Source organism: Phyllobates terribilis, unplaced genomic scaffold (assembly GCF_046119375.1).
Source record: "Phyllobates terribilis strain yellow unplaced genomic scaffold, ASM4611937v1 Scaffold_9__5_contigs__length_417890890, whole genome shotgun sequence".
Lineage (NCBI taxonomy): Eukaryota > Metazoa > Chordata > Amphibia > Anura > Dendrobatidae > Phyllobates > Phyllobates terribilis.
The window spans coordinates 417,186,713-417,203,535 of record NW_027362769.1 but is presented as its reverse complement, the minus strand read 5'-3'; the positions used below and the strand labels follow the sequence as shown (position 1 = coordinate 417,203,535).

The 16,823-nt window shown below is 44.0% G+C and overlaps 1 protein-coding gene across 2 annotated transcripts in view; it reads right to left on the bottom strand.

Annotated features, from left to right (window-relative positions):
- Positions 1–4,904: 4,904 nt before the first annotated feature.
- Positions 4,905–16,823, bottom strand: part of TGFB1I1 (transforming growth factor beta 1 induced transcript 1) — a 367,808-nt gene continuing 355,889 nt past the window's right edge. For both annotated transcript variants that reach the window (XM_073649072.1, XM_073649073.1), the window contains exons 11-12: positions 6,726–6,874; positions 4,905–5,450 (exon numbers count right to left, since the gene is read on the bottom strand). In XM_073649072.1, coding sequence (XP_073505173.1) covers positions 5,184–5,450; positions 6,726–6,874 — 416 coding nt within the window. In that variant the 3' untranslated portion in view covers positions 4,905–5,183. The remainder of the gene's footprint in view (positions 5,451–6,725; positions 6,875–16,823) is intronic.

Below are 16,823 nucleotides of genomic sequence, written 5' to 3'. Positions count from 1 at the left end.
AGTTGAATAGAAGTGTTGTAACTGGCTATATTCAAAATTAGCCTTCGGGGAAGTGGCTCTTCCCTGTAACAAGTCATTGAGGGGGAGCAGTGAAGTATTGGAGATGACATGAGAAAATAATATCGGATGGGATTTATTTGAACCGAGAAATCTATTTGCAGATAGTCCTGGTGGGAAATCTGGATTATCTGAAATCGGGAGCAAGGGGCCCTGGGGGTCGATTGAGGATAAGATTTTTTTTTGGGATCTCAAAGCCAAAGCAGTGGCATAAGTACTATATAACATGAGGCCAAGAGAGGGGACAATTAAATGGGCGCACCATGGGAGATTTAAGAGCTTTAGGACAAATGGATTGAGCTATTTTGACCCACAATTTCCCCTCCGAATGATGGAAGAAGTCCAGGATTCTAGCGTGTACTGCTGCCATGTAATACCTTTTACCATCCGGAAGGCTAAGGCCCCCCTTTTGTTTGTGTCTGATCAGAACGTCCCCCCGAATGCGTGGACGCCCACTTGCCCAGATAAATCTGCAAAAGCTACTGCATAGTCTTTTCCAAAAATTTGAGGGAATTACCACGGGAATGGTTTGGAAGAGGTATAAGAGTTTAGGTAGGACGTTCATTTTTAGTATATTTATTCTGCCGAACCAGGAAAAATCCTTCACCGTCCAAGAAGTAAGATCTCTATGGAGTTGTTCAATAAAGGGCTCAAAATTAAGATAAAATAGACGGGAGAGGTCTCTATGAATATGAATTCCTAAGTATTTGATACCCTGTGAGGGCCAGGCAAAGGGAAAGTTGGACTGGATGGAATCCTGTATGGATTTTGGGAGGGAGACATCGAGGGCCTCAGACTTCGCTGCATTGATTTTAAAATTTGACCATGTACCAAAGTGATCTATTTCAGCCATAACAGCAGTGATGGATATACAGTTATATGAAAAAGTTTGGGCACCCCTATTAATCTTAAGCTTAATGTTTTATAAAAATTGGTGTTTTTGCAACAGCTATTTCAGTTTCATATATGTAATAACTGTTGGACACAGTAATGTTTCTGCCTTGAAATGAGGTTTATTGTACTAACAGAAAATGTGCAATCTGCATTCAAACAAAATTTGACAGGTGCATAAGTATGGGCACCCCACCAGAAAAGTGACATTAATATTTAGTAGATCCTCCTTTTGCAAAAATAACAGCCTCTAGTCGCTTCCTGTAGCTTTTAATCATTTCCTGGGTCCTGGATGAAGGTATTTTTGACCATTCCTCTTTACAAAACAATTCCAGTTCAGTTAAGTTTGATGGTCGCCGAGCATGGACAGCCCTCTTCAAATGATCCCACAGATGTTCAATGATATTCAGGTCTGGGGACTGGGATGGCCATTCCAGAACATTGTAATTGTTCCTCTGCATGAATGCCTGAGTAGATTTGGAGCGGTGTTTTGGATCATTGTCTTGCTGAAAGATCCATCCCCTGCGTAACTCCAACTTTGTCACTGATTCTTGAACATTATTGTCAAGAATCTGCTGATACTGAGTGGAATCCATGCGTCCCTTTAACAAGATTCCCAGTGCCGGCATTGGCCACACAGCCCCAAAGCGTGATGGAACCTCCACCAAATTTTACTGTGGGTAGCAAGTGTTTTTCTTGGAATGCTGTGTTTTTTTGCCGCCATACATAACGCCTTTTTGTATGACCAAACAACTCAATCTTGGTTTCATCAGTCCACAGGACCTTCTTCCAAAAAGAAATTGGCTTCTCCAAATGTGATTTTGCATACCTCAGCCGACTCTGTTTGTGGCGTGCTTGCAGAAACGGCTTCTTTCGCATCACTCTCCCATACAGCTTCTCCTTGTGCAAAGTGCGTTGTATAGTTGACCGATGCACAGTGACACCATCTGCAGCAAGTTGATGCTGCAGCTCTCTGGAGGTGGTCTGAGGATTGTCCTTGACTGATCTTACCATTCTTCTTCTCTGCCTTTCTGATGTTTTTCTTGGCCTGCCACTTCTGGCCTTAACAAGAACTGTCCCTGTGTTCTTCCATTTCCTTACTATGTTCCTCACAGTGGAAACTGACAGGTTAAATCTCTGAGACAGCTTTTTGTATCCTTCCCCTGAACAACTATGTTGAATAATCTTTGTTTTCAGATCATTTGACAGTTGTTTTGAGGAGCCCATGATGCCACTCTTCAGAGGAGATTCAAACAGGAGAACAACTTGCAAGTGGCCTCTTTAAGTAGCTTTTCTCATGATTGCATACACCTGGCTATGAAGTTCAAAGCTCAATGAGGTTACAAAACCAAAAAAAGTGCTTTAGTAAGTCAGTAAAAAGTAGGTAGGAGTATTTAAAACAAGAAAATGATAAGGGTGCCCATACTTATGCACCTGTCAAATTTTGTTTGAATGCAGATTGCACATTTTCTGTTAGTACAATAAACCTCATTTCAAGGCGGAAACATTACTGTGTCCAACAGTTATTACATATATCAAACTGAAATAGTTGTTGCAAAAACACCAATTTTTATAAAACATTAAGCTTAAGATTAATAGGGGTGCCCAAACTTTTTCATATAACTGTATGTGGTTGAGTGATATATACTAGGACATCATCAGCAAATGCAGAGCACTTGTACTCGGTGCCTCCCACCTCAATCCCCCTAATATTGGGGTTATCGTGAATTGATGAGAGCAGGTGCTCCATCACTAGGATGTATAAGAGGACATAGACAGATAGAGGACATCCCTGCCTTGTCCCATTGGTGATTATGAAAGGTGATGATAATGTTCCACTTATCTTCAGCCTAGCTGACGGATTGCGATACAGGGCCATGATTTTGGCTATAAAAGGGTCCCCTAGACCCCTACCCCAAGCTTTTTAAGAGAATAATATATGGCGTGCCAGGAGACTCTATGGAATGCTTTCTCTGCATCCAACGAGAGTATCTAATTACAAATTTTTAACTGCATCTAGCCCAGGAAATACTTTGGGCCTAGTAGCAGTGTCTGCTAGTCAGCGGATTATCCCACCTGTTAAGCAAGCTACACCACCTGTAGTTTGGACACTTAATTTTTTCAAAGGAAATGGTTCGGGCCCCCAGGACATTCAGTGAAGAGCATCGGGGAGGCACCCCAAGGCACAGGGGCTGGGACTGGCGGCAGGACGCCTTGCGGTGGACCGCCAAGCTCCATCCTTATAAAAGCTTTTTAACTGCAGCAGCTTTAGTGGACGCTATTGGAGCTGGAATTCCCGCGGCTGCTGGCATGAGACTTGCCCTCCAATAGATCCTTGTAAAAGGATTTAAAGTGTACTCATTCAAATTAGAGAGACAATTTAAATTTAAAATATTAGACCTTCCTCCACCACAGGGGGGCTCGCTCGACCCACCAGCGGACAGGCACCAGTATTGGGAGAGGGGGGCTGGCCGTCAGGGTCCACCGCAGCTCTGGCACAAACCCGGCGACTCGGAGGTCGCACCGGCAGGAGCGGACTGGCCGTGTCGGCTTCTCACTTTTTGGATTTTAGAAGGGCATGACATGCCTATATCTGTGTCTACCCCTCCTTTTACTCCTCCACCTCTTTTCTTTTCGCATGACTATATGTACTTGTCACTTTTCCATGTGTTATTTGTGTCTTCTGAGCAGTTTGTCAGCTTTTGGACACCTTTGAAGTGTTTTCTATGTGTTTTCTATGTGTTTCTATGCGTCTTTGTTTGCCTGCCATTGGTTTTAACGGTGTTCGAAGATGTTCAACGAACAGTTCGACGAACAGTTAGGCGAACATACGGGTGTTCGACGAACCGAACCGAACTCGAACACTACAGGGGTGGCTCAACACTAATCATGAATTGTACCACGCCTTCGCTATACTTTTCTCTTTCCATCATTCTGGTAGAGGTTGATCTTGGTTTCATCTGTTCAAAGAATGTTCTTCCAGAACTGTGCTGGCTTTTTTAGATGTTTTTTAGCAAAGTCCAGTCTAGCCTCTTTCTTCTTGATGCTTATGAGTTTTCTTGCACCGTGCAGTGAACCCTCTGTAGTTACTTTCATGCAGTCTGCTCTTTATGGTAGATTTGGATATTGATACGCCTACCTCCTGGAGAGTGTTGTTCACTTGGTTGGCTGTTGTGAAGGGGTTTCTCTTCACCATGGAGATTGTTCTGCGATCATCCACCACTGTTGTCTTCCGTGGGCGCCCAGGTCTTTTTGCATTGATGAGTTCACCAGTGCTTTCTTTCTTTCTCAGGATGTACCAAACTGTAGATTTTGCCACTCCTAATATTGTAGCAATTTCTCGGATGAGTTTTTTCTGTTTTTGCAGCTTAAGGATGGCTTGTTTCACCTGCATGGAGAACTCCTTTGACCGCATGTTTATTTCACAGCAAAACCTTTCAAATGCAAGCACCACACCTCAAATCAACTCCAGGCCTTTTATCTGCTGAATTGAGAATGACATAACGAAGGGATTGCCCACACCTGTCCATGAAATAGCCTTGGAGTCAATTGTCCAATTACTTTTGGTCCCTTTAAAAACAGGGTGGCACATGTTAAGGAGCTGAAACGCCTAAACCCTTCATCTAATTTTAATGTGGATACCCTCAAATGAAAGCTGAAAGTCCGAACTTCAACTGCATCTGAATTGTTTTGTTTTAAATTCATTGTGGTAATGTCTAGAACCAAAATTAGAAAAATGTTCTCTCTGTCCAAATATATATGGACCTAACTGTATATTCTTAGGGGTTTCTTCATATCTTATCTTTAGATAAATCTTTTTAATTGTACCTTTTACTCTAAATAAATCTCCTATATATTCAAATAACCTGCAAAACAACAGATCTTTGCTAGGAAATACAGATTTCCATAACAGTAATGTAAACATTTCACTTTTGAAAGTCACAAGCATCACACAATTTCTAATTGAATACAATTTATTCCATTTTTGTGCGGCATTACAGGAAAAATAAGTGTGAATCAGTGGAAGTTTCTTTGCATGACAGTTCGCTATAGATATAAGTCTATGAATGTTCTTAAAGTTGGTGAAAACTGGAAAAAGTGTTCGAAAAAGGTTAAACAAGTATGGATACCAGGACTAACTATTTCATTACCATAAGTGCAATGTCTATCACAGACTTGATATATAATCATTCATCACAGGTACATGAATACACCTTAATTTACAGAATAAATTCCTATCCATACAAGCGGACAAAACAAGCCTGACAATATGGTTTGCCTTCTTGTTCTCGGAAGGTGCCTTTGTTAAGTTGCCGTAGGCAAAAAGTACAACTCAGATGCTGTGGGTGAAACTTTCGCCCCATTGCAGTGACACATCTGCCAGTTATAGGCTGATCACACCCGGCGCAGAGAGACCCTCGACAAGAGTGGTAATGGGTCTCACACAGTGGAAGGCCATCATTTTCAAAGAAACTTCCATTCACGAATGGGCTGCGACAGACCTGTAACAAACAAGCAAGACACGGAGGTCAAGTATATTTAAGAAAGAGAAAAACAAGGGCTAGGTTCCCTGAAGAGAATTAGGAATTAAATGAAAACATAAGAAAAGCAACTTTACAAGCCAGGGTTGGTTTTCTAGCAGGAGCGTCTGCCTGAAACACATGGACGGGAGTTGATGAGAAGCTCATGAAGTGGCCAATAATGACTCTCAGGGGTTAATGAAATCAGATGAAAATAAAATCATCAGCATGCATTTTCTGTGCAAATGAAGAATACAAATGTCGCATGCTGTGCTGCACATGATCCTGCAGAGAAACCTCATAGTGATTTACTTAATAACAATATAATCCAATTGGGAGTCTTCCAAACATCTTGTTTGTGGTAAACATGGTCTTGGTTAACATCCCAATCCACTACCAGAATAAATGAAACTCAATTCTTAATAAGTTCAATGGTATGGACAGTGGCGTACCGCCAATGGTGGCAGACCACACGACTGCTATGGGGCCCGTGAGCCGGGGGGGCCCCATAGAAGTCGCTCCCCTTCTGCACACCCCCGCCGCTGTTTGATTGCCGCCACCGCCCGCCGGCACTGTGTTCAGGCATGACCGCGCACTGTGCGGCTGTGTCTTGTAGTAATGATAATGATGGCAGGGGCGACACTGCTTAATTGTGCTTGTGTCTTCCCTGCCGTGTCATTACTACAAGACACAGCCGTACAGTGCACGGCCATGCCTGAACACAATGCCGTTGGGCGGTGGCGGCAATCAAACAGCAGAGCGGGGGGTGCAGGAGAGATACCCCGATGGAGTGGGGGACCCTGTGCTGGCGTCTGCGTCTGCTCTTCTGTGACCCTGACAATTATTTAAATTTTTTTTGGGGGGGGGGGCAATTAGAACTTCTGCTATAGGGCTCCATGATTCCAATGTACGCCCCTGGGTATGGATTACTTATATGGAGAAAACAAAGTAGCATCAACTACATCTTAGCTTCCAGAGACGAGAATGGGTGTGAATAGGGTGGAGTGGCCAGTCTCATATGATCGCGGAAGCTAGGACGTGGTTGATGGATTTTGCTTCCTCTTATATGTAATCTATATCGTTTAAGATACTAAGAAGTGAATGCTGCATCAATTCTCCTGCTACAGCGATTTACTGTCATGAAGCCAGCAGGCGCTGACCCACGGCACACGGCACACTAGTAAATGGCACACAAACCATTGCTGCAGTATGTATGGGCAAACATATTCCTTACTATGTTCATTCTGGCATACTCACATGGCACACAAAACACTGAGGATGCCATAATCCGTTTAAAGCTGATATGTAACTTTCCTTCACCGGTTCAGAACAACCGGCACAAACAGTTCCAAAGAGATGGTAATAATCATACGAGCAGTAGGGAACATTGTCCTTTTCATGAAACCCTGCATGACATAGTAAAGGCAAACACTTTTTAAACATCGAAAACTGGTGACTTTTGTGAAGATGCAAAGATAATCAGATGTATCCACAAAAAACAGTCCCAGAACTCCCCCTATAGACATTGTCAATCAGTGGTACATATAGCGGCATCAATAAAGCAAAATCACTGCGGCTAAAGAAACCTAAACAGATGACTTGTAGACATCAGGCGGAAGCATTGTAACACTTGTAAGGTGTGCCGGGAACACTTGGCTGCATCACTGATATAGTGTGGCATGTACCAGAAGCTGTGGTGTAAACATGGAGAAACCGGGTAAAATTAGGGCTAAAATACTTAGAGAAGGAAGTACAGTGTCCTTCTCCTGGTCACATAGTGCTGTGCATAGTCATTAGTTATATTATGCCATGTATGCCATGTTATGTGCTACATTGTGTCCATGCACATATTGGAGCATGTGCTGCTTCTAAACAAAATAGCGGTATTCCTCATGAATGTAACATGAAGATAAAGAGCTAACCAGTGATGCCACCTGTGACCAAACAGCTTCTTATCTTAATCAGCCAGACGTCTAGATTTGTTAAGCCAAGAGAAATACCCTATCGTGTTTGTGTTGACTTGTAAATGTATGTGTATTTCAGATTCAGAAACATATATTTGGTGCTTCTGCATCCAAAACCCCTTCTTAAAAGAAAGATCAACATCTTTCGAAGGATGGTTAAGAAAAAAAGTCAGTTTGGTATCCATCTTAAATTTTTGTAAAAAACTCTTTAGCGTCCAGTATTCCCAAGAAATTTTTTGGACGAAGAATGGTATAGCCAGTGTTGGACCTCTCCTGAGGTTCCGTAGATATCCTGGACAGAGCGGCAGCCTTGCCGTTTCTTGAACCAGGCCGATAAGAGATTACAAAATTAAACCTGCAGAAAAATAAGGCCTAGAGTGCTTGTCTTGCAGGCAACCTCTTAGCTGTACGTATGAATTCGTCACAAAGGACAGTCACTGGATGATTGGCCGTTTCCAAAAGATGCCTCCATTTGAAGACGGTGACTTTCATAGCTAAAAGTTCTTTATTTCCAATGTCATCGTTCTTTTCTGCAGATGACATGGTACGAGAAAGGAATGCACATGGATGATGCTGCATCTTGTCTCCAACCCACTGTGACAAAATGACTCCCACCCCAGAGTCCGAGGCATCTACTACAACAATCGGGAGTTCAGGATTTAGATGGACTAGTAATGGTTAGTCAAAGGCCCCTGGTGCCTCTGGAGACCAGAAAACCACTTTGGTTTTCTTTGTGAGTGAAGTACCTGGCAGAATGACTTTTGAAAACCAGGGGGAGAGTCCTGAGGAGATAATTTCCATATTCCCACTGCATTTTGGGATAAGTGAAGAGTCTCCGCGAGCTCAAAGAACACTGGATTTTGGCCGTTGGAGCTGAAAGGAGGACATCGGTGAACCGCGCGTCGGCATTCGGGAGCATTTTTCACTGTTTTCATAACATATCAACAATAAGAACATGGAAGCCATTTGGTGAGCTGCATATCCTGCTACATGTTCACAGACTTGCCAGTGGAAAAGCCAAACTTCACATGCCAGAAATGCAGCTTGTGTCCCTGTTGGAGGAAAAGTTGCGAAATCTAGAAGAGAGGTTAACTACCTTGAAAATCATTAAGGAAGGTGAAGAGTTCTTAGACAGAGCAGAATTATCTCTTCATGATTCAGAAAGAGAAGAAATTCTCTCTGCACCTGAGGAAACAGAGGAATGGAAGCCTGTGACCCACAGAAGCAGGAGGATCGAGAGGCAGTCAGCACCCATACTGCTCAGGAACCAGTACCAGGCTCTCACGCAGGAGAGCCACGAAGAAATACAGCAAGATAAGACTCTGCCCACAATGAAGAACCTTGTAAGCCCTCAGAATCCTTCTGGATGGAGAAAGAAAAATGTTGTGAAGAAAAAATGGAGAGTTGTGGTCATGGGGGATTCCCTGCCGAGAGGAACAGAGGCCGCTATCTGCAGACCAGACATAACCTCAAGAGAAATGTGCTGTTTTCCAGGAGCAAAAATTACAGATGTGTCTGACAGGATATCAAGACTCTTCAGACCTACAGATCACTACCCATTCCTGCTAATACATGTGGGGACAAATGACACCGCAAGAAAGGACCTGGAAACCATCTGCAGTGACTTTGAAGACTTAGGCAAGAAAGTGAAAGAATTGGGAGCGCAGGTGGTCTTCTCATCCATCCTCCCAGTGGATGGCCATGGAACAATGAGGTGGAATAAGATTCTACAGGTGAACAACTGGCTATGTCGATGGTGCCGTCAACAAGGATTTGTATTTCTGGATCACGGAATGAATTACCTATATGATGGACTACTTGCTAGAGATTGGGTGCACATTACGAAGACTGGAAAACGTGTATTTGGAAGTCGCCTTGCTACACTCATCAGGAGAGCTTTAAACTAGAACAATGTGGGAAGGGAAGCAAAAGGCCAAAAAAAGCCATACAGCTGACTATACTATTGAGATCTCTGCTACTGGAAGTGGAAAGGAAGAACAAAGACAAAAAAATCTAAATAATAAAAATATGGGAGGAAGAGAAACCAATCACAAACTAAAATGTTTTTATACAAATGTACAAAGCATGGGCAACAAACAAGGAGAATTGGAACTACTAACGCAGGAAAAGGCATATATGATGTCATTGGGATCACTGAAACTTGGTGGGACGATACACATGATTGGAATACAAGGCTACAAGGATACAACTTATCTGCAAGAAACAGACGTTATAAACGAGGAGGAGGTGTCGCATTGTATGTTAGGAAAGCGAATATCTGCACAGAGATTGAGGCTTCAGAGACTGGGAGTTCTGTGGGAACTGTCTGGGTAAGAATACAAGGAGAGAACAGTGGAAAGGACACCATTGTAGGCATTTACTACAGGCAACCTGGGCAAGCTGAAGATATGGATGAACTCTTTATGTATCAAATGACCAAGTTCTCCAAAAAATATGACGTAGTGGTCATGGGAGATTTCAACTATCCAGACATTTGTTGGGAATCTCTCGCAAGTAAAGCTAACAGGTCAAGCAAATTCTTATCCTCTCTTGCTGACAACTTTATCTTCCAAAAGGTAGAAAAGAGAATAAGGGGATCTGCTACTTTGGATCTAATCCTTATAAACGGGGAGGAAATGGTAGAGGAGGTAAAAGTGTCTGGGACCCTAGGAGGCAGCGATCATGCTATTATAGAATTTTGGATAACTAGAGGAGGAAGACATGTGAAGACTCAAACTTCAAGGTTAGATTTCAGAAAGGCAGATTTTAAGAGACTCAGAAAGAGAATAGGAGGGATCCAATGGCTGGATGTCCTTAAGGACAAAAATGTCCAGAAAGGATGGGAAATTTTTAAAAATGAGATTCTCAAAGCACAATCGTTAACAATCCCGAAAAGTAGGAAGAATGGGAAGCATTTAAGGAAACCAGGATGTATGACCACAGAACTTAAACACATGCTAAAAAGAAAGAAAGAAATGTTTATCAAATAGAAAGAGGGAGGCATATCTAAAGAATATTATAATGCAGTCTGCAGAACCTGTAGGGCACGTATCAGGTTAGCTAAAGCTGACAATGAATTAAGGCTTGCCAGAGGTGTCAAAAGCAATAAAATAGGATTTTAGGGGTATGTCAAAAGTAAAAGAAAAGTCAAAGATGCTATAGGATTTTTACAGGATGAAAATGGTGAAATGGTAAGAAAGGATGTTGAGAAGGCAGAACTTTTTAATTCCTATTTTGCATCTATTTTCTCTCAGAAAGAAAACGTAACATCAACTGAGCTTCACTTTCCTATTAAAGGAATAGAAGACTCCAGGTTATACATAATACTATGTGGGGCCCATTATACTGTGTGGAAGACATGGGTGCCCATAATACTGTATGGAGAACTATGTAGGGCCCATGATACTGTATGGAGGACTATGTAGGGCCCATAATACTGTATGGAGCACTATGTGGGGCCATTATACTGTATGGAGGACTATGTGGGGTCATAATACTGTATGGAGGATTATGTGGAGCCCATTATACTGTATGGAGGACTATGTGGGGCCCACTATTCTGTATGGAGGACTATGTGGGGCCATTATTCTGTATGGAGGACTATGTGGGGCCATTATACTGTATGAAGGACTGTGTGGGCCCATTATTCTGTATGGACGACTATGTGGGGCTCATTATACTGTATGGAAAGCTATGTGGTACCCATAATACTGTATGGAGGACTATGTGGAGCTATTATACTGTATGTAGGACTATGTGGGGCCCATTATACTGTATGGAGGACTATGTTGTACCTATAATCCTGTATGGAGGACTAAGTGGTACCTATAATCCTGTATGGAGAACTGTGTGGTGCCCATAACACTGTATGGAGGACTATGTGAGGCCCATAATACTATATGGAGGACTATGTGGGGCCCATGATACTGTATGGAGGACTATGTGGGGCCCATGACACTGTATGGAGGACTATGTGGGGCCATTATACTGTATGGAGGACTATGTGGGGCCATTATACTGTATGGAGGACTATGTGGGACCATTATACTGTGTGGAGGACTATATGGGCCCATTCTGTATGGAGGACTAGGTGGGCCCATTACACTGTATGGAGGACTAAGTGGGCCCATAATACTGTATGGAGGACTATGTGGGGCCCATTACACTGTATGGAGGACTATGTGGGGCGCATTCTACTGTATAGAGGACTATGTGAGGCCCAATATACTGTGTGGAGGACTGTGTGTTGCCAATAATACTGTATGGAGGACTATGTGGGGCCCATGATACTGTATGGAGCACTATGTGGGGTCATAATACTGGATGGAGGATTATGTGGGGCCCATTATTCTGCATGGAGGACTATGTGGGCCCAATATACTGTACGGAGGACTATGTGGGGACATTATACGGTATGGAGGACTGTGTGGGCCCATTATACTGTATGGAGGACTATATGGGCCCATTATTCTGTATGGAGGACTAGGTGGGCCCATTATACTGTATGGCGGACTATGTGGGGCCATTATACTGTATAAAGGGCAATGTGGTGCCCATAATACTGTATGGAGGACTGTGTGGTGCCCATAATACTGTATGGAGGACTATATGGGCCCATTATACTGTATGGAGGACTGTGTGGGGCCCATTATACTGTATGGAGGACAATGTGGGGACCATTATACTGTATGGAGCACTATTTGGGGCCATTATACTGTATGGAGGATTATGTGGGGCCCATTATACTGTATGGAGGACTATGTGGGGCCCATTATTCTGCATGGAGGACTATGTGGGCCCAATATACTGTATGGAGGACTATGTGGGCCCATTATACAGTATGGAGGACTATGTGGGGCCATTATACTGTATGGAGGACTTTGTGGGGCCATTATACTGTATGGAGGACTATGTGGTGCCCATTATACTGTATGGAGGAGGACTATGTGGGGCCATAATACTGTATGGAGGAATATGTGGGGCCCATTACACTGTATGGAGGACTATGTGGGGTGCATTATACTGTATGGAGGACTATGTGAGGCCATTATACTGTATACAGGACTATGTGGGGCCCATTATACTGTGTGGAGGACTGTGTGTTGCCCATAATACTGTATGGAGGACTATGTGGGGCCCATGATACTGTATAGAGCACTATGTGGGGTCATAATACTGTATGGAGGATTATGTGGGGCCCATTTTACTGTATGGAGGACTATGTGGGGCCAATTATTCTGCATGGAGGACTATGTGGGCCAAATATACTGTATGCAGGACTATGTGGGGCCATTATTCTGTATGGATGACTATGTTGGGCCATTATACTGTATGGAGGACTGTGTGGGCCCATTATACTGTATGGAGGACTATATGGGCCCATTATTCTGTATGGAGGACTATGTGGGCCCATTATACTGTATGGAGGACTATGTGGGCACATTATACAGTATGGCGGAATATGTTGGGCCATTATACTGTATGGAGGGCAATGTGGGCCCATTATACTGTATGGAGGACTGTGTGGTGCCCATAATACAGTATGGAGGACTATGTGGGGCCCATTATACTGTATGGAGCACTATGTGGGGCCATAATACTGTATGGAGGACTATGTGGGGCCCATTGCACTGTATGGAGGACTATGTGGGGCCCATTATACTGTGTGGAGGACTTTGTGGGGCCCATTATACTGTATGGAGGACTATGTGGGGCCCATTATACTGTATGGAGGACTATGTGGGGCCCATTATACTGTATGGAGGACTATGTGGGGCCCATTATACTGTATGGAGGACAATGTGGGGCCCATTATACTGTATGGAGGACTATGTGGGGCCCATTATACTGTATGGAGCACTATGTGGGGCCCATTATACTGTATGGAGAACTATGTGGGGCCCATTATACAGTATGGAGGACTATGTGGGGCCCATTATACTGTATGGAGGACTATGTGGGGCCCATTATTCTGTATGGAGGACTATGTGGGGCCATTATTCTGTATGGAGGACTATGTGAGGCCATTATACTGTATGAAGGACTGTGTGGGCCCATTATTCTGTATGGAGGACTATGTGGGGCCCATTATACTGTATGGAAAGCTATGTGTTACCCATAATACTGTATGGAGGACTATGTGGAGCCATTATACTGTATGGAGGACTATGTGGGGCCCATTATACTGTATGGAGGACTATGTTGTACCTATAATCCTGTATGGAGGACTAAGTGGTACCTATAATCCTGTATGGAGAACTGTGTGGTGCCCATAATACTGTATGGAGGACTATGTGAGGCCCATAATACTATATGGAGGACTATGTGGGGCCCATGATACTGTATGGAGGACTATGTGGGGCCCATGATACTGTATGGAGGACTATGTGGGGCCATTATACTGTATGGAGGACTATGTGGGGCCATTATACTGTATGGAGGACTATGTGGGACCATTATACTGTATGGAGGACTATATGGGCCCCATAATACTGTATGGAGGACTTTGTGGGGCCCATTATATTGTACGGAGGACTATGTGGGGCCCATTATACTGTATGGAGGACAATGTGGGGCCCATTATTTTGTATGGAGGACTATGTGGGGCCATTATTCTTTAAGGAGGAATATGTTGGGCCATTATTCTGTATGGAGGACTATGTTGGGCCATTATTCTGTATGGAGGACTATGTTGGGCCATTATACTGTATGGAGGACTATGTGGGGCCCATTATACTGAATGGAGGACTATGTGGGGCCCATTATACTGCGTGGAGCACTATGTGGGGCCCATTATACTGTATGGCGGACTATGTGGGGCCCATTATACTGTATGGAGGACTATGTGGGGCCCATTATACTGTATGGAGGACTATGTGGGGCCCATTATTCTGTATGGAGGACCATGTGGGGCCATTATTCTGTATGGAGGACTATGTGGGGCCATTATACTGTATGGAGGACTGTGTGGGCTCATTATTCTGTATGGAGGACTATGTGGGGCCCATTATACTGAATGGAGCAATATATGGGACACATTATATTGTATGGAGGACTATGTAGTGCCCATAATTCTGTATGGAGGACTATGTGGAGCCATTATACTGCATAGAGGACTATGTGGGGCCTTTACGCTGTATGGAGGACTATATGGGGCCCATTATACTGAATGGAGCTATATATGGGGCCATTATACTCTACGGAAATCTATGTGGTACCCATAATACTGTATGGAGGACCATGTGGAGCCATTATACTGTATGGAGGACTGTGTGGTGCCCATAATACTGTATGGAGGACAAAGCTGTACCTATAATCCTGTATGGAGGACTGTGTGGTGCCCATAATACTGTATGGAGGACTATGTAGGGCCCATTACTCTGCATGGAGGACTATGTGGGGCCCATTATACTGTATGGAGGACTATGTGGGGCTCATGATACTGTATGGAGCACTATGTGGAGTCATAATACTGTATGGAGGATTATGTGGGGCCCATTATACTGTATGGAGGACTATGTAGGGCCCATTATTCTGCATGGAGGACTATGTGGGCCCAATATACTGTATGGAGGACTATGGGGGGCCATTATTCTGTATGGAGGACTATGTGGGGCCATTATACTGTATGGAGGACTGTGTGGACCCATTATACTGTATGGAGGACTATGTGGGGCCCATGATACTGTATGGAGCACTATGTGGGTCGATAATACTGTATGGAGGGCTATGTGGGCCCATTATACTGTGTGGAGGACTGCGTGTTGCCCATAATACTGTATGGAGGACTATGTGGGGCCCATGATACTGTATGGAGCACTATGTGGGGTCATAATACTGTATGGAGGATTATGTGGGGCCCATTATACTGTATGGAGGACTATGTGGGGCTCATTATTTTGCATGGAGGACTATGTGGGCCCAATGTACTGTATGGAGGACTATGTAGGGCCATTATTCTGTATGGAGGACTATGTGGGGCCATTATACTGTATGGAGGATTGTGTGGGCCCATTATACTGTATGGAGGACTATATGGGCCCATTATTCTGTATGGAGGACTATGTGGGCCCATTATACTGTATGGCGGACTATGTGGGGCCATTATACTGTATGGAGGGCAATGTGGGCCCATTATACTGTATGGAGGACTGTGTGGTGCCCATAATGCTGTATGAAGGACTATGTGGGGCCCATTATACTGTATGGAGCACTATGTGGGGCCATAATACTGCATGGAGGACTATGTGGGGCCCATTACATTGTATGAAGGACTATGTGGAGCCCATTATACTGTGTGGAGGACTTTGTGGGGCCCATAATACTGTATGGAGGACTATGTGGGGCCCATGATACTGTATGGAGCACTATGTGGGGCCATAATACTGTATGGAGGACTATGTGGGCCCATTATACTGTATGGAGGACTATGTGGGGCCCATTATTCTGTATGGAGGACTAAGTGGGACTATTATACTGTATGGAGGACTATGCGGGCCCATTATACTGTATGGAGGACTATGTGGGGCCATTATACTGTATGGAAGACTGTGTGGGGCCCATTACACTGTATGGAGGACTATGTGGGGCCCATTATTCTGTATGGAGGACTATGTGGGCCCAATATACTGTATGGAGGACTATGTAGGGCCATTATACTGTATGGAGAACTGTATGGGGCCATTATGCTGTATGGAGGACTGCGTGGGCCCATTATACTGTATGGAGGACTATATGGGCCCATTATTCTGTATGGAGGACTATGTGGGCCCATTATACTGTATGGTGGACTATATGGGGCCTATATTCTGTATTGAGGACTATGAGGGCCCATTATACTGTATGGAGGACTGTGTAGTGCCCATAATACTGTATGGAGGACCGTGTGGTGCCCATAATACTGTATGGAGGACTATGTTGGGCCCATTATACTGTATAGAGCACTATGTGGGGCCATAATACTGTATGGAGGACTATGTGGGGCCCATTATACTGTATGGAGGACTGTGTGGGGCCATTAAACTGTATGGAGGACTATGTTGGGTGATTATACTGTATGGAGAACTAAGTGGGCCCAATATACTGTATGGAGGATAAAGTGGGCCCATTATACTGTATGGAGGACTATGTGGGGCCCATTACACTGTATGGAGGACTATATGGGGCCATTATACTGTACGGAGGACTACGTGGGGCCCATTATACTGTGTGGAGGTCTATGTGGGGCCCATTATACTGTATGGCGCACTATATGGGGGTCATAATACTGTATGGAGGATTATGTGGGGCCCATTATACTGTATGGATTACTATGTGGGGCCCATTATACTGTATGCAGGACTATGTGGGGCCCATTATACTGTATGGAGGACTACGTGGGGCCCATTATACT